General features: G+C 47.1%; 1 protein-coding gene across 1 annotated transcript in view; it reads left to right on the forward strand.

The window, feature by feature from the left end:
* Positions 1–1609: 1609 nt before the first annotated feature.
* Positions 1610–18810, forward strand: part of LOC122367913 (arginine/serine-rich coiled-coil protein 2-like) — a 243316-nt gene continuing 226115 nt past the window's right edge. The window contains exons 1-3 of the mRNA XM_043341441.1: positions 1610–1769; positions 2078–2172; positions 10122–10271. Of these exons, the coding sequence (XP_043197376.1) occupies positions 2078–2172; positions 10122–10271 (245 nt within the window). The 5' untranslated portion in view covers positions 1610–1769. The remainder of the gene's footprint in view (positions 1770–2077; positions 2173–10121; positions 10272–18810) is intronic.

Raw genomic sequence — 18810 nt, forward strand, 5'->3', positions numbered from 1 at the left:
TATAGGGTTCTCCGATATATATTCCGATTTTATGGACATTTCCACAATTTTCAAAAATATCTCAAGAAATCTAGATTTTCAGTTTGGAAATCACCAGGTCTAGGGATTTCCTGGTTTTCGAATTTTGGAGATAGCCATTTTGTTTGCCATGTTTTTTGTACCTACGGTACAATTGTTGAGTCTCTAGATTGAAACTGCGATTTTCTGCGATTTTTACTTGAACAACTTTTTCGACGAAAAACACCGAACATGACCTCGGTTTGACCTCTATAGCTTGTGACCTGAGATGACCTAGGACCTAATTTTTTAGGAGTGGTGTAAAATTGATGCCCGGAGCGGTACTAAAAGTTTGAAGTCCAAATCCGCAGTCGTTGCTGAGTTATCTGCGAAAAACCACAGGAGTACCCTTTGCCCCCCACCCCCCACCCCAACGGGTCGCGGGATATAGTTATCATCATAGATGTGTAAAACTCGGCTATTGCTAGAGGGAATCAGTATCAACAACCTGTTTATCTCGAATTTCGATTTCGATGACCTAAGGTCAGGTCAATTTTGTCGTTTCTCCATTACCTATAAGTCGATGGAGGAAAATGAAACGTTTTTTTCTGAACGAAAACTCATTCAAACATCGGGATATATAGATAAATATACACACTGAGTCAAAAAAATGCCGCTCTTAACCCTTTTTGTGCTCCTGAGGCCATATCAGGTCATGAAATGCATCCAACAGTTTTTCACAGTAACATCGAGCCGTGAAACAGGCCTCAGGTGGCGCATTTAATTCAACTTTCTTCATACTGTTGTCTCCTGTTTGAAAACCTAAATGCACCGTGTCCCCTATCATACATAAAAATAAAATTATTGCATAATGCATAGGTCTGCGAGTACAACTTTGCTGCATTCATATGAGCCAGGGCCGCATGGCATTGGTGCTCGAGTTTCTGCTCCTAGTCTTTGGCCTGGCTCCGATATTATCGATGAATCAGGCCGGCGACATTCACATATGCCACGATACATTTGTGCCACATAATTGTGCCTCAACAGATATTGCAGGTTTTAGGCTGTAGGTTGTAGGTTGTTAGGTTGTAGATTGTTGGTTGTAGGTTGTTATGTTGTAGGTTGTGGTTTGCAGGTAAGGTTAAGTCCGGCAAGCTAATGTTTTCTTCTATATTTAACTGCGAAAAGACAATTACGGCGCACGTGAGAAGTGGACTCTGTGGCACATGTGACATACACCCAGTGAATCGCTGCTTTTTATCAAGCTTGAGTGAGACTTCAGGGCAAACTAGCGCATTACTGGTAAAGAAATGGAGCTACAGCATCGCTATTCAACGTGTCGGCTTGATGGGCCAATCGATTACTACATATACTACATACAGGAAATGCCATAAGGCCACAGTGCGTCAGTCAAAGCAGGCAATTGAATGTGCGGGATAAAGTCCGTCCTGATAGTCGGAGGTCGGCTTAGTCGGTTTAGGCGGGGTTAGTCGGTGTGCCGATATCAAGAAGTGAGCTCCATGATTCAGCAGATACCATGTCAGATATCATATTCTCAAGTGTCAAAGCAGCGTATAAAACGTAAGGACAAGATAAGTAAGGTGCAGGACATCGAACGGTCCCACCTGGAGAGGAGTGGTCTACTGACCCCGTGTGACCCACCGAGGCAAGGTAGTGTGTACTGAGACCTGAAGAGGAGCGGCCTACTGAGACCTGAAGAGGAGCGGCCTACTGAGACCTGAAGAGGAGCGGCCTACTGACACTAAGACAAGGTAACGTATACTGGAAAAGTGCATCGCGAAAAAAGTGTCTATTTTCCGTGACAAATGCAAAAAAAAACAATTCAAGGTACCAATCCATTATCCAATTTTATGGTCGGTATAGGTCATCAATTGACCGTACAGGTCAAAACTAGTAAGGCCAAAGTCAAGCAATTCAGGGCATGTTAGAACTTTGGGAAATGAGACTATTCGAGGTTTTTGGGCGTCCTGATTTTTATTTCGCAATGCATTGTCTTTCTCAAATTTAGTGGCTTTTGTGTTCCCCACCCTGTCAAACATTATTACGGGCCTGGTTTCAGATGGCATCACCTACTCACGATGACGGGGTGGTGGATGTTGCCAAACGTAGCCGGCAACGAAGTGCTGACACTGGACCACCCTCCAAGGCCAGCAGGTCAACGGAATCATCATCACAAGCTTCGACGAGCTGAGAGCGAGAGAGAGAGAGAGAGAGAGAGAGAGAGAGAGAGAGAGAGAGAGAGAGAGAGAGAGAGAGAGGGAGAGAGAGAGAGAGAGAAAGAGAGAGAGAGAGAAAGACAGAGGGAGAGAGGTGGAGAGAGAGAGTGAGAGTGAGAGAGAGTGAGAGAGAGAGAGTGAGAGAGAGAGAGTGAGAGAGAGAGAGAGAGGGAGAGAGAGAGAGAGAGAGAGAGAGAGAGAGAGAGAGAGAAAGACAGAGGGAGAGAGGTGGAGAGAGAGAGTGAGAGTGAGAGAGAGAGTGAGAGAGAGAGAGTGAGAGAGAGAGAGTGAGAGAGAGAGAGAGGGAGAGAGAGAGAGAGTGAGAGAGAGAGAGTGAGAGAGAGAGAGTGAGAGAGAGAGAGGGAGAGAGAGAGAGAGAGAGAGAGAGAGAGAGAGAGAGAGAGAGAGAGAGAGAGAGAGTGAGAGAGAGAGAGTGAGAGAGAGAGAGGGAGAGAGAGAGAGAGGGAGAGTGAGAGAGCGAGGAGAAGTAAAAGAATAATCAAGAGCGCATAAAATGATGCACTATTCTCTTTCTCTCTTTCTCTCTTCTCTCTAGTTTGTATAATCCCTCGAGTTTAGCTGAACAACGGATGATAGTAGATCTACGATCTCTTCAATTTTCGATGCAGCACGACAAATTCAGGATATTTTGCCCACTACTATCCATCTTTCGATGCATTTGCTACTGTGATGGTCTTCAAAACTTACATGTGTGCTCAAGTGAAAAATAAGAAACGGAACACATGTGATTGAACACGTACCGATGACCCACTGTCAAAAGTTTTAGCACGATATCTTCAAAATGGCGAAGTTAGCCGGTTTTACTTTTTGCGGTAGTCAATTCACAGTTGCGTGGATTATTGACATTACCAATGCTTCCAAATGAACTTACCTTTTCGACATAGTACACTCTCAAAGCTGGCAATGAGCCTCCGCTCGGGTGCCGCTCCCTACCCCCCCCCCCGCTTCACCGGTCATGGCTAGATTTCTGCACTCATGCGCTATGCCCGTGGGCCCCTTTAAACTAGCACCGGGCCCCCCGGGTCAGTGCAGGGGCCCCTTTGCCAAGTTGCCCCCCCCCCCAAACGCCAAGTCTGCGACCGCCCCTGAGTAAATCCATAGCTTATTTTGGACATATTAGTGTGTTTAGTATTCAACATTCTCTTCTTCGGGTCCACCCTTGTCCCTATTGGCGTATTTACAGCAGCTAATGTACGTACAGCCCACCGCTAAAGTAATGTGTGGTTTTACCAATCTCAACGGTTGGTTTTGACAGACGATTTTTAAATGCGGGCTGATTGAAAAAGAAGACGTCAATAGATAAAGTTGTAGCTGCAAGGGTGAAGATACATGTAAGCTACATTTAAAGTCTCGTTGCAGTCTGGCTGATCGTTCCTAGGCTTCAGAAGCAGAACATACCAATGACTGAAACCACACATTACTTCTGCTGTGGACTGTACCTAGAGGCCGGGGGAGGGGTCGATCGGACTCCTACAGCTGATCGGTTCCTGACCGAGTATAAGAGCTTCACGAAAAATGAAGATGCTGGCCCTAGACAACATGAAGCCGGTGGTATCTGATATTATGGTCAGGTCATTCGTCGACCGTCAATGGTGGGTCAAGGACCCAAAACACAAAGTCCGAATCTGTTAGAACTTCTTGGAAACGAAGTCTGTGGCATTTTGGATTTATTTCGAAATTTGTCTCGTGACACATTTGGAGAAGCTAGGGTCAGGTGAGGTCAGGCTGATTTTGTTTTCCACCACTGAGTTTTGAAATATGGGCTCTAAAACAAGCTCTTAAAAGCTTATGTGAATCCCGAAATCGAAAAGCCTATGCTGTGAATCTGCGCGTAAGCCAGTGCCCGCTGGGGCCCATGAATTTTCAAGCCGACGATGGCGAGGGGGTCTAAACGAGGACCTAACTCGTCCCCTGGACTATATAGTTACAAGACGTCAGCAGTGTTGTGAAGGTCGCAAGGTTACGCTTTGATTATTTTTGGTCCAGCAGAGCCAAGAGGTCAGGTGACCAGACACTTTTCCGAGGTCAAAGACAAATTGCCCTTATTTTGGTTCGCGTTCAACGGATAAGCCTCCATAGAGCAAAACCGTAAAATGAAACGCTTTGTGCGGGAGCCGCTTTCTGAAATATTTTTTTTTTAGGCATAATGTTTGTAAAAGCTTTTCCTAGCCACCCAACATCATGCCCCCAAACCACCCATCCCCATTGATCGGTAGTTGGAAATTAACCCTCGCCGGACCTATTGGTTTTCTACATACGCGCCGGCCGAGGGGGGGGGGGGCGGGTACGACCCCCCCCCCTCGCCGTTTCGCCCCTGGTGGAGCTAGCGCGTCGCGGAAAAAACGAGCGTGTGCGCCGTTACGAGACGCAGAGATTGGTACCCGATTTTAAGGTCCTAGGTCAACCGGTGACCTCTGAGGTCAGGTCAAGTGCCCCAGGGTACGGTTCAGTTTTTGGTGAATAACTTCGCAAAAAACGGCCGCAGAGCCGCGATTTTGGCAGCATCGTGTTCGCCTTGATCAGGCGCGTCGAATGATATACTTTTTGTCCGGGTCAGGTCAACTTGGGGTGTTGACCTCAGGTCAAGGTCAGGTCAGCACCCCCAGGTCACGAAGTTGGTCGAAAGAGGTCATGTCGCATATCATTCGATTCGGCAGGTCTTCCTGAGTCCATTGGTGGCTTTCCCGACTCGCTAGCTCAATTTGATCGGGAGTTATTGACGAAAAACTAATATGACCTTGATGACGTCATAAATGACGTCACGGAAGGTCAACATTGCAAAAGTGACGCATCTAACCTTGCAAGGAGTGCATCAAATCACGATTCTGTGTGCTTGAGATAGTTGGAGATCGTTCCCGGCGCCAGAATAGCAGTTTGAATTTTTCCCCATTGACTTATAATGGTGAGGTCACGAAAATGACCTGACCTCATATGACCTTTAGGAAAAATCCGAGATATACAAGTTGTGAGACTCATAATGGATACTAGATCCTGCAAGTTTCATTTCCCTGTGACATCTCCTCTGGCAGTGAGGGCGTTGCGAAGTTGCGACATCTGAAGACCGTGCAGAGGTTTACTTATGACGTCATAGGTCAGTGACCTGACCTGACCCAAAAATGCGGTTGGTGTCAAAAGATGCGGCTTGGATCAAAGGTCAGGTATGCCAAGTTTCAGCTCTCTATCGCCAGCGTGTTCGGAGCTATCGCGAAAAAACCCTATGGGGGGGGGGGGCGGCACCCGCCCCCCCCCCCTCGGCCGGCGAGGGTTAAACAAATGAGCGCCAGTTGCGAACAGCGACTGAAAGCTGCTACTATACCCATAACAAGTAATGGTACAAAAATAATGCTGCGATCTCGGGAAGATAATGCCTCCTAGAAACATTGCAAGCTTCGTCCGTTACTTCAATATGTTTGATTAACCGACCGTGAGGCAGATCCATCCTAAATCTATTATCAACCAAGGAAAAAGCATTCGACATCATGAGAAGACAAAGTGAAATCAGCTTCTGCCAGATCCCAAGATATGCAGTGCAAATCACAAGATCCCAATGTTAATGTTCAAATCCCAAGATCTTGGGACAAATCCCAAGGAATGGCATCGCTGATGACGAGCATTCTGATTTTTCTGAGGTGAGGTCACTTGGCGTGACCTAGTGACCTGACCTAAGGCGACCTGGGTCTGAAATCTTAACAACATGTGCGGAAAAGATGCACGAACAGGTGTGCCAAAAACGCCGCCATTTTTAAGATACCTATCTGCGAAAAACCGCAGGGGGTGTTCAAACACCCCCAGCCCGGCCCGGCGCGGGTTTAATTCATATGGTCATCGTTCAGGCTTATTAGTTGTTGCTCATACAGAATGTAGGGATTGTAATAAGAGCTAAGGAGTTTTTAATGAATAATTTGGTCAGTTGATGTTGATTGTGAGAAAGTTTTTAACCCGCGCCCCGTAGGGCTACCGGCGGACCCTACCACCCGTAGGGGAGGGGCCGTTTCGGCCCCCCCCCCTAAGATCTCGGAAAGTTACCGGCCGATTTTCAAAATTCAAACGGCGTTCGATAGCCCCACCCGGTAACTACCTTGTGACCAAATTTCATTGACCTAGGTCAAACCGATGACGTCACAGGTCAGGTCAAAGGTCAGATTTTCACCGTTCACAGGCAATTCAAGAAATGTGCTGTGAAAGCGAGTAAATTGGTAATTTATTGAAAACCATCGATGGTACATTGTTCGTCAAACACATACTTTGCTATCTGAGGTCACTGATACCAGGTCAGGTCACAGCGAGGTCAGGTCACCGGGGGTCACAATATGAATGTGTCGTGTGATACATGTTTTATGGTCCATTTTACATGACAAATGCGATTATGTGGGTTAGGCAGCCTTTGGGGCCAGCCTAGGTCACGTTTTTGTGAAGGTCAGGTCAAGGTCAGGTCAAATTAGGTCAAATTTCAAAGTTGATATTTTTGCATAAAATGGGTATCGATTCGATGCAGCTCGTCACGGGGAGTCTAATGGTGGTCTTCGTTTTGCTCTACGAGTTCTAGAATTGCCAAAAATTGAGTTTGAAAATTTGACGTCATCATTTTTGAACAGTTTTTTCGCTATAACTTGGCCAAAAAACGAGGTATCGATCTGAAATTTGGTATGTAGATAGAAGACGGTAGGCACTATCACATATATTCCGGTTTTTCCGAAACTCAAAAAACTTTTTGGATTTTTTGGCGAATATATCCAAAAAAATGCTTTTTTGATTTTTGGGGGTCAAAACTCAAAAATTTTAAAAATTCGAGATAGCAGTTTTGTAGCCCTGTCAATTCTACACCTTTTATGTCTTGATCATTTTTCTGTATCTTCAAAGCTGTAGTCCTGACAGGTTTTCTCGCGAAGGTCTTTTTTCGGTCGAAAATGACAGAACATGACGTCACTCTGACGTCATTTGTGGCCAACCTATCATAGCCTCTGGAAAAATTTTTGGTCACAATGTGTAAAATTGATGCCCGGAGGGGTCCTGAAAGTTTCGTGGCGATATCTCCAGCCGTTTAGGAGATATCGACCGAAAAGGACAGGGAGGGGCCGTTTCGGCCCCCCCCCCCTACGGGGCGCGGGTTAACCCTCGCCCGTAAAGGGTGTTTTGCCACCTTCGCCCATGCAGGGGGGGGGGGTTGGTTCGACCCCCCTGGCGTTTGAAAACGGAGCGTCGTAGAGCTTAGAGAAAAAGACCAGCGGATTGCTCTCAACGAGATCTCGCGAGTGGTGGTATATTTTTTGGTCCTAGGTCAATATTTGACCTACTTATGACCGGTCAAAAGTCAAATTTTCGGAAAAATCTAACTTTTTTCAGATTTCCGCGCCGATTGCGGCAAAACGGTAAGAGATATCAACTTGAAACCTTCACTATCGTGATCCTTGATCAATTCTCTATCGTTTGGTGTGTATTTCGATGTCATAACTCTAAAAGTGATGCGTTGGGAGCATCGGAAGTCTACAAGGTCAATTGTGCATTGGGTCACGTCAGGCGTGTGACGTCACTGACCTGACCCTGACCCAAAATGAACTACAAGAAACAACCGACGATGCCAAAAATGGATAGCAAATTCGAATTCAGGGCATCAAAATACCCGGAAAAGGCATACAAGTGCAAAAAGTCATAACAGGTCAACCGAGGTCACTGACCTTACCTTGACCTTAAGTAACCTTCAAAATGTCAACGGACATTGTGCCAATGTCAAATCAGCCAGTTGTGATTCTAAAACAATCCATCGGTGTGTCAGGTTAGTCGGCATTTATACCAATGTGAAGCAATCTCCAATTTAGCGTAAATCTGGCCGGAGGTTGTTCCCTTTATGACGTCATAACTCCGTGACCTGACATGACCTTGACAAAAAATACCAAAAGCTGCGCAAAGGATGCCCCAGAGGGTACTGAAAATTTGAGCAGGCTATCTGAAACGGTTCGGCGTGTAGCTAAGAAAGACCTCAGGGGGGGGGGGGGGCAGTGCTGGAAATGAGGCCGCTTTCTGATCCCGGCGTTTTATTCTCCGGGTGGGTTACCCCCATCTAGCGCTTAGCCTTTCGGGACCCTCTCAGGTTCGCGGCTGTTTTTCACCGCTCGGCTCATTCAAGATGCAAAGTTGACAGTCCCACGAAGTTTATTTGGGGCATCTTAATATACGACTCCGAAATTAATCGATTCTACAAAACCTTTTTCTTTCATCAATATGCATACATTTAACAGTAACTCCAGACTAGGCTGGTTTGGCTGGCCCTAAATAAGCTTCGTTTGACTATTAACTTTGCATCTCGACTGGGGCGAGCGGCGAAAACAACCGCGACCCTGAGTGGGTCCCGAAAGGCTGAGCGCTAGATGGTGGTAACCCACCCGGAGAATAAAACGCCGGGACCAGAAAGCGGCCTCATTCCCAGCACTGGGGGGTTGCACCCCCCCCCCCTACATGGGCGAGGGTTAAGAGTCATGAAGATACTAATGCGATGTGAGCTGCTAGCTTAGAAGCACATTTTCAGGTAATATAGCTAAAAACAACATCATAGATATTATCCCGCGCACTGACGGGGGGGGCGGATATCCGCCCCCCCCCCTGAGGTTTTTCGCGAATAGCGGGAAAATCGCGGCGCGTAGCGCCGCGAAATTTGGTACGACTATTCCGTCATCAATTTTACACATGGTGTGCAAGTTTGAACCTCCTACCTGTCAAGGTCAGGTCACCAGGTTACTTTGAATGACACAACCTCAAGTCACTTTTTTGCAACTTTGTCACCGTGCCAGAGCTACAGTAGATGTCGGAGGCCTTTGAAAGTCGTAGGATGTTATTAGATCATCAGTAGCTACAATTTGTATATCTCGGAATTTTGATATCGGTGACCTAAGGTCTGGTCAATTTCGCGACCTCCCCATTATAAGTCAATGGGGGAAACATGAACTCCCTGTTTTTACCACTAAAACGGGTCGGAATGGCCCCATATACCATAACGACTTCATATACCTTGACTTCATATACCTCAGTCCTTATTGATTTTTGAACTCGGCCTTCGGCCTCGTTCAAAAATTCAGTAAGGACCTCGGTCTTGAAAATTTATTTACACCGCCCTCGTTCAGTATTATATAGTACCGACCTACTACCTATACACTGATCAAAAGCTAGTTTTACCAACAGAAAAGTCGACGACCGCCGTGTGTTTATTTTTAGCTTGAAGTTGCCACCAATTTCAGTAATCACGCGACAAAATACCGCTGATGTCAAGATCTATCAATCAGCTGGCTGCTTACTACATAAGGCGTTATTATTCTTGCGACCAGTGACACGTGTTGGTGACATTTAGATTTAAAGATGACCGTATCGTTCGGTGCTGAATCGGCCGCTAACGGCTTTCTGTCGCTAAAACCTGTTCTGTTTCCGCGTTTCTGATGATGCTAAATGTTATCTGTGTGTTGGAAGGGCAACGGTCACTGACCAGTACTGTATGGTGTACGAATGTCACTTTAAATTATCTGATTGTCGTAGAACATTGTCTTACGTCTTATGCCTATTCAAACATCGCTTATAATGTCTTACGAAACTTTCAGCAATATCACACTTGCACTGTTTGTCATGTCGACTCTCAGATATGCTTTATCTGAACATAACCTTTCATTATTTACCAATTACTGCTTTCTGCCGCTTGCCGAAAGCTCCAAAAGCTCTTACCGCTTTCTGACTGTTACGCGTTATCTTACCTTTACCATGGCGCTCCAACAGACGGTGACGCATCCAATATTTCTTTACAAAGAAACACCAAGAAAGCTCATCTATTTCCAATAGATATCGCATTACCGGGCTGGGAATCTAACCACTACCTTCCACCCACAGACGTCGGTCTCGCTCTCGGAGCAAGGACCGCTCCTCCCGCTCCCGACGCTCTCCCATCAGCCAATCATCGTCACGGAGAGAGCGGAGCAGAAGCGAGCGGAGCCAACGGTCCAGGAGCACGGAGCATAGGCGGAGCCGGAGCCGGAGCAGGTGAGAGAGGAGAGAGAGAGAGAGAGAGAGAGAGAGAGAGAGAGAGAGAGAGAGAGAGAGAGAGAGAGAGAGTGAGAGACGGGGCAGAGGGGGAGGGTGTTGCAGTTGCAATAATCGCCGCCATTGTAGCTACTGTATGATACCTATTGTTTTGGAGCCGATGAAAACCGATGAAAGCCGATCGAGGGTACTAGATGTAGATGTAGATGTAGATCGGGGTATAGCCTTTGTAACGGCACCCCTTGTTTCTTCACTGTCACTTTAGCCATAAATATGGATGCTACGACTAAGCAGGTTGACTAAGCACTAAGCGTAAACAAAATGAGCGTGCGTGCCTGTGGGTACTGAAAGTTTCGTTCGTCGCGATCGGCCGCTTTTTACGCGAGTTATTCGCGAAAAACCGAGGGGGGTCCGTTCGACCCCCCCCTTTACGGGGGAGGGTTAAAACAGTCCCCCATTTGATCTTATTAGATCTCATTTTTAACCGCGCCCCAGTGGCGGTCTCAGCCAACTTCGCCCTAGTGGGGAGGGGGCATATGTTACCACCCACCTCTAACTCAAAAACTAAGAGGGCTAGAAAGACGCGGTAAAAAGCAGTCGATAGCTCTCAGTGCGTAGGTTTGAAAGTATATAGTCATTTTTCATCTTAGAGCAATATTGCAGTCACCAGAGGTCATCAAAGGTCAAAATTCGCCAATGGTCATTATATATTTTAGAAAACACGCCGTTATCTCAGGAACTATGGTAGCTAGACATACGCATGGAAAAGCAATTGAAAGCTTAGCTTTTGAACTCTTCTTTTGATAAGTATATTATCAAAATTGACCTCAGGTCGAAGGATTAGCCATCAGGGGGCAAAAACTCCAAAAATAGCTGTTTTTACGAAATGTGATTTCGACAATTACTTTCGACTACAAAAAGCCACGACATTTCTATTGCCAGAAACGTGTTCCTCTCGCCGAGACGCGTCGAATGAACTGTAATTTGACCTTGAAAAGTCAACTTGAAAATTTGACCTCAGGTCAAGGTCATGACCTGACCGAAAAAGGTCATGTTGCATATCAGTCGATCCTCAACGTCGAGCCTACCACAGCTAAGGCGTTTTCAGCGCCCTAGCACGCCTCTATCAGAAGTTATTAGCGAAAAACTGTTAGATTCTGTTCGTGACCTGAGATGACCTCGGGGACATAACGAGGGGTCACAGTTGCCATTTTCCGGGTCAGTTTGTCAATTTTACCCACATCTAGATGTTTGAGAGTGTCTAGAATAGCGTTCGTGCAAAACAGACGCTTTTCAATTTTTTCCCATTGACTTATAATGGAGAGACCGCAAAATTTACCTGACCGTAGGTCACAGATATGGAAACTCCGAGATATACATTTTATAGATAATGTTGCTCTAATCAATCGCTGAAAGTTTCAAGGCAATCGATCAATCGGTGTAGCTATGACTAGCATTCTTATTTTTCTGAGGTGAGGTCACTTGGCGTGACCTAGTGACCTGACCTAAGGTGACCTGGGTCTGAAATTTTAACAACATGTGCGGAAAAGATGCACGAACAGGTGTGCCAAAAACGCCGCCATTTTTAAGATACCTATCTGCGAAAAACCGCAGGGGGTGTTCAAACACCCCCAGCCCGGCCCGGCGCGGGTTAATAACATGACAATCTTAATTCATATGGTCATCGTTCAGGCTTATTAGTTGTTACTCATATAGAATGTAGGGATTGTAATAAGAGCTAAGCAGTTTTTAATGAATAATTTGGTCAATTGATGTTGATTGTGAGAAAGTTTTTAAACCTGGCCCGTAAAGGGTGTTTTGCCACCTTCGCCCATGCAGGGGGGGGGGGTTGGTGCGACCCCCCTGGCGTTTGAAAACGGAGCGTCGTAGAGCTTAGCGAAAAAGACCAGCGGATTGCTCTCAACAAGATCTCGCGAGCAGGGCTGGGAAAAATGCTGAATCTGCTACATACCAGATATTACGAGAAACTCTTATTAGCTACATTGCCACAAATGTTCCTCACATCATTTTTGCTAAAGAAAATGATTTTACATAGAAATTCTGGGCAGAACTTTCCACTACCATTTTCTATCTTTTCTCAAAATGAGCTTTAAATGTTTTGATTTAGTTGGCTGCACGCACAAAAAAAGATACAGTGTCTTGCTTCTGCCCCCTGTGAATGCTCTTTTTCTTATTTCTTACTCTTTGTAGGAAGCATACAAATACCAAAATAAGGTGCTGTGGAGTGTGGGGTTTTCTCAGGGCAAGTTCCAGCACCCCCTGGAGCACCAGGAAGCTCCAGTGAGCCCTAGAATTTTCCTATCAGCATCCCAGCACCTTTAGGATTCAGAGGCCTACTCAGGCAGAAAGTATTTGGAAGAAATCAGGTTGATTTGGCTAATCAGTCTGGTCAACAATTTACAATCATTGTGCATGCCGAACCCCCTGTACAAATGTTGCCAGTTGTCACTTATCAAGGTTTAGAGGTAACATTATAATTGAACAATCAAGAAGTAAATAAAATATTCTTTTCTGAGCGTTACTTGATCAATATTTCAATCAGATCTCACCTTCTGCGCAAATCCGATCATATCTCCCTAATCTTCACATCTTGCTTTGCGTGCTGGGCGGCTACCTTGCTCTTTAACTGGGTACTGCACGCCGCTATACGGACAGTTGTCATTACAGCACTTGAAATTAGGCCTGGAACATCCCACTTCCCTAAACTAGAGGCAAAATGAGAGATACACTTGCCGAAATGATGCAAAAACACCCAGAGAAACACTCATCAAAACCCATCAAACTAACCACGCGAAACGACAACTAGAATCGTCTCTAATGCGCCAGAAACAACGCATCAACCAAACACACAAACATAAATGATGTTTTTGTATATTTTTGTAAATGTTTCTTGATGTTACTTACAAAGAAGGTTCATTGGTGCTTTTAAACTCTTATTCTACTAGATGGCATATTTTGCGCTATAACTGTGCGTTTTGATAGATGCGTTTGAGGGGGCATTTGTTTGGGTGTGGGAACTTATGATTTTTATTTGTTTTATTTTGTCGGAGTCGGATATTTGTTTGAACGGCTTGGTACGCTAGTGCTGGTTGCGGGTTGTTAGAGCCTTTCTCATGTAGTTCCTTTATCGAACTCAAACCCACCCTACCCTACCTTAACCTACCCATACCCTACCTTACTAATAACCTACACATAGTTACCCTTCTCATACTCGATTAAAGTAATGTACCAAATTTGAGCGCAATCGGCCCAGCCGTTCTTGAGATATAAAACTGGCCCACTGCACGTGCGCACGCGCAAACTGAGACTCCAGATAGCTTGTGCCAGCCACCTTTCTAAATTGTCCCCACCAGTGAACAAAATTTGAGCGAAATCGGCCCAGCCGTTCTTGAGACGTATAAGAAGACCCCTCACGTGCGCACGTGCAGTCGATCCACCCTACCTGTCACAAATGACCATACATCGCCAGGAGAGTGCCCCCTCCACCCACAGTCCAAGTTTCAGCGCAATCGGCCCATTAGTAGCTGAGTTATTCCGAGTACAATAATGTGCTGTTTACTGGTAGGCGCTATTTTCAGTGTTTGGAATTCTCCTTTGCGGGCGGTGCATTGCAGCCCATGCTTTGATAGCTATTGTGAAAAGTGGAATGACCTGACGGCCATAAGCCATCGATCGGATTTTGTCGAAAAATACCTGTAACGTTAACAAAACACGGTCGTATGTTTAAGTCATTTTCACAAAAGTTTATTGACTTTTCGATAATATTTTGGGTGGATATGGGTCAGAAAAGAATGCTCTTTCCGAATATGTAGGTTTCATAGCCATTGATTAGCGTTTTAAATACGTTTTGATGTTGTAAAGGACACCGCGCTCCGCGCGAATCAAAATTTCGAATTAATTTTTCATTATTAAAGAAATGGTACGGATCATCACTTTTTATCTGCTATCCTCTGATTACACGTACATTTGCCTGCAAAATGGCACCACACCGATTTCATTCCGTCAAGCCGTTTTCCAGCGGCATCGATTTTCCCGTCACAGTGCACGAAATCGGTCATTTTTTCACAACTGGGGGTGCTGTCTTGCACGTGACGCGTGCTATACTATGAAACCATGTCAATACGCTAGGCCCATCTCTCCTCTATCGAGTGGTGTAACCCGCTTCTCGCTGCGACCCTCCGTTGCCGATTTATACAGCCGGGAAGCGGGCGCCGCAGGCCGGTTTTCGCCCGATCTTCGATTTGACCGTTTCCCGTGTTAACCCTATGGCGCACGCGAGCGCGTGCTGACGGCGCACCCCTGGGCCGATCACGCCCAAATTTTAATACAAAGGCTGCCCACGCCCACAGATTCGGCATGCCAAATTTCACGTCGATACGCGGCGCCTTTCAGGCGCAATAAGACACATAAGGCATGACGGATTACGCACGCACGGACGACTTATAAATCATAATATAGACTAGATGGCATGTTTTGCGCTATAACTGTGCTTTTTGATAGATGCGTTTGAGGGGGCATTAGTTTGGGTGTGGGAAGTTATGATTTTTATTTGTCTTATTTTGTCGGAGTTGGATATTTGTTTGAACGGCATGGTATGCTGGTGCTGGTTGCGGGTTGTTAGAGCCTCTCTCATGGTTTGCCTTTATCGAATTTAAACCCACCCTACCCTACCCTACCCTAACCTACCCATACCCTACCTTACTAATAACCTACACATAGTTACCCTTCTCATACTTGATTAAAGTAACGTACCAAATTTGGGCGCGATCGGCCCAGCCGTTCTTGAGATATAAAAGCGGCCAACTGCACGTGCGCACGCGCTAGCTGAGACTTCAGATGACTTGTGCCAGCCACCTTTCTAAATTGTTCCTAACGGTGTACAAAATTTGAGCGAAATCGGCCCAGCCGTTCTTGAGATGTATAAGTGGACCCCTCACGTGCGCACGTGCAACCGATCCACCCTACCTGTCACACATGACCATGCATCGCCAGATGAGTGCCCCTCCACCCACAGTCCAAGTTTCAGCGCAATCGGCCCAGTAGAAGCTGAGTTATTCCTAGTACAAAAATGTGCTGTTTACTGGAAGCCGCTTATTTTCAGTGTTTGGAATTCCCCTTGGCGGGCGGTGTATTGCAGCCCATGCTTTGATAGCTATTGTCAAAAGTTGAATGACTTGCCGGCCATAAGCCATCGATCGGATTTTGTCGAAAAATACCGGTAACGTTAACAAAACACGGTCACATGCTTGAGTCATTTTCACAAAAGTTTATTGACTTTTCGATAATATTTTGGGTGGATATTGGTCAGAAAAGAATGCGCTTTCCGAATATGTACGTTTCATAGCGACTGATCAGCGTTTTCAATACGTTTTGATGTTGTAAAGGACATGGCGCTCCCCGCGAATCAAATTTTCAAATTAAAGTTTCATTATTAAAGAAATGGTACGGATCATCACTTTTAATTTGCTATCCTCTGATTACACGTACATTTGTCTGTTAAATGGTACCACACCGATTTCATTCCGTCAAACCGTTTTCCAGCGGCATCCATTTTCCCGTCACAATGCACGAAATCGGTCATTTTTTCACAACCGGGGGTGCTGTCTTGCACGTGGCGCGTGCTATGCTATGAAACCATATCAATACGCTAGGCCCATCTCTCCTCTATCCAGTGGTGAAAACCGCTTCTCGCTGCGACCCTCCGTTGCCGACTTATACAGCCGGGAAGCGGGCGCCGCAGGCCGGTTTTCGCCCGATCGTCGATTTGACCGTTTCCTGTGTTAACCCTATGGCGCTCGCGAGCGCGTGCTGACGGCGCACCCCTGGTCCGATCACGCCCAAATTTTAATACAAAGGCCGCCCACGCCCACAGATTTGGCATGCCAAATTTCACGTCGATACGCGGCGCCTTTCAGGCGCAATAAGACACATAAGGCATGACATCGCAGGCATGGACGCACGGACATGTTATAATTCATAATATAGACTAGATGGCCATGTTTGCGCGATAACTGTACGTTTGGATAGATGCGTTTGAGGGGGCATTAGTTTGGGTGTATGAGGTTATATTTTTATTTGTATGAGCTAGGTGAAGTTTGACATTTGGTTTTAATTGAACTGTATGGTATGCTGGTGCTGATTACCGGGTTGTTTGAGTCTTTCGGATGTTGGGCCCTTATGCACTCAAACCCATACACTACAATACCCTACCCTACCCAGGATTGATGGATGGACACACGCGATAACTGTACGTTTCGATGGCCATTGTTCATGGGGCCATTAGTTTGATGTATGAGGTTATATTTTCATTTGTATGAGTTAGGTGAAATTTGATACTTAAAAGTGTATGGTATGCTGGTGCTGATTACGGGTTGTTTGAGTCTTTTGCATGCTGGCCGCTTATGCACTCAACCTTACCGTACGCTACACTACCCTACCCTACCCAGAAGCTCTACTCATTACATACCAAACCATACTTTACTTCTTGCCTTACCCGTAAGACGCTGGTTGTATCAGTCACCACCGCGACTGAGAAGATGCTGTCGGAGAATCCAGCGCAGCGCTTGTGCGTCCTTTTGTCTTCAGCGGGGCTGACACTAAGTCATGTCGTGATAAGAAGTGGAAGCAGCTGCAGTGTGCAGGTGACAGTACATGACAGGTTTCTGCAACGTAATCAAATCTAGTGAATACAACAGTGAAATACTTACGTGTCGCTCTGTGTGGCTATTAGCTTTTACCCCGCAACCCGCCGCGTGGAGGCTGCCACATCGGATTGCGTCTCTATTTAACGCCCGAGACCCCTCACCGGGTGCAGAGCGCACACCTCTGGTGAGGGAAGACACGGCGGCCGTGGGCAGCGGCAATAAGGCCCCCCGAGAAGTACTCGGTGTGTGCTACTCGCAGCCGATTGTATAGCTGGAGGCAAACGCCCATTGTTAGATGTGCTCTCAAATATCAAAATATATCATCAAATATCAAATATATCATCAGAGCATATCAAACATGTTTTATAACATGCCACTCAATACATTGATTTATCCTCAAAATATAAGTTGCGCTCGCGCATTGGAGGTCACCAAAGCCAGTTGCGGCATTATGTTAATGTGTAAATTTTCCACTTGACGGCGCATTGGCTCGCCAGGATTTATCCGTCCTGCATCACGGTCGGCCGGCCGTTTTCTCCTCGTTGCTCCTCGCTCCTCCTCTCCGCGTTGCTCGTAGCGCTCTGGCTACCCGTCGCCTCTGCGACCCGTGGATCTACCGGCCTTCACCTCGGCCCATCACCTCCGTGTACACCACATTGGGTGTTGCGCCTTGGCCACCTCTGGGCAGCGCGATCCTTAGATCCGCCGGCCGGCCGACCCGCGATGCAGCGACGTACAGCTGCCCGTGGCTGAACACTGGCTCCTCTAGAAAGACCGCGACCCGACCGAGCGTCTGCCCCTGGGCTTTGTTCACCGTCATGGCGAAACCTGGCCGCACGGGGAACTGGCGACGCTCCCAGCGGAAGGGAAACGCGTCATCCGGGGGCTGGAGTGGGAGCCGTGGAATAAGCACTTGCCTTCCGGCGTTTTTGCCGCAGGCGATAGTGGCCTCCATGAGTCGCGGGCTGATGATACGACCAGCGATAAGTCGCGTGCCATTGCACAGTCCGTCAGTGGCGGACAGGTTACGAAGTAGCATGAGTGGCATGCCTGGCTTTATCATCAAGCAGTGAGGTGGGAAGCCGGGAGCGCACAGAGTGTTAAGATACTCATGTGGGATATCCAGCTGCTCGGCCTCCTCCACCAGACTGTCGGCGCTCAGCAGGCGGACGGCCTCTCCGGGGAAGCGCTCGGTGACTGCGGCGTTCAGCTCGTCGACCCGAGTGTTTCGCGGCGCGAGCACAGCCCGCGACGCCATCCACTCTCGGTCGCCGTGTCGCCCTGCCAGGTCATCAAACACCCAGTCAATGACAGCGTCGATATCGGCGTCCATCACCAGGTGCGGGGGCAGCTGAACAAACCCATCCTCGGGGCCCTCTGCGCGCCCCTCTCCCAGCTCGAGCAGCCAGTCACAGAACGCCCGCAGCTCTGGACCGTCCGGCCCGGCTGCCCGCCGCGCCCGCATGTTCTCCAGCAGCGGCGCCACAATGAAGTGACGCCACAGCGCTGACCGCCGCAGACAGGCGTCCACCACCTGTGCGCGGGTACCGTGCCTGAAACGGACAACAATATGCTTGTAAAAACGCGCCGAGACGGCCACTAATGCTCAGAAATGGCTGTTTAGCCGGCGCCCTGGTGGGGGTCTAAGCCACAGGGGAAAAACTAAAGCGTTTACATTTTTCGGGAAACGTTTTTCTGCGACAACTTTCCATCAAGGTTGTATTGTCGATTTATCAGCGACGCATTCCGCTCGTTGTGACGCGTCGAATGAAGTACCTATAACCTCACCTCAAAAGACCGACTACAAAATCTGACCTAGGGTCGAGGTCGTGATCCTACCGGAAAAGGTCATGTGTCATAACTGTCGATTTGTA

Source organism: Amphibalanus amphitrite, unplaced genomic scaffold (genome assembly GCF_019059575.1).
Source record: "Amphibalanus amphitrite isolate SeventyFive unplaced genomic scaffold, NRLGWU_Aamphi_draft 000906F_arrow, whole genome shotgun sequence".
Classification (NCBI taxonomy): domain Eukaryota; kingdom Metazoa; phylum Arthropoda; class Thecostraca; order Balanomorpha; family Balanidae; genus Amphibalanus; species Amphibalanus amphitrite.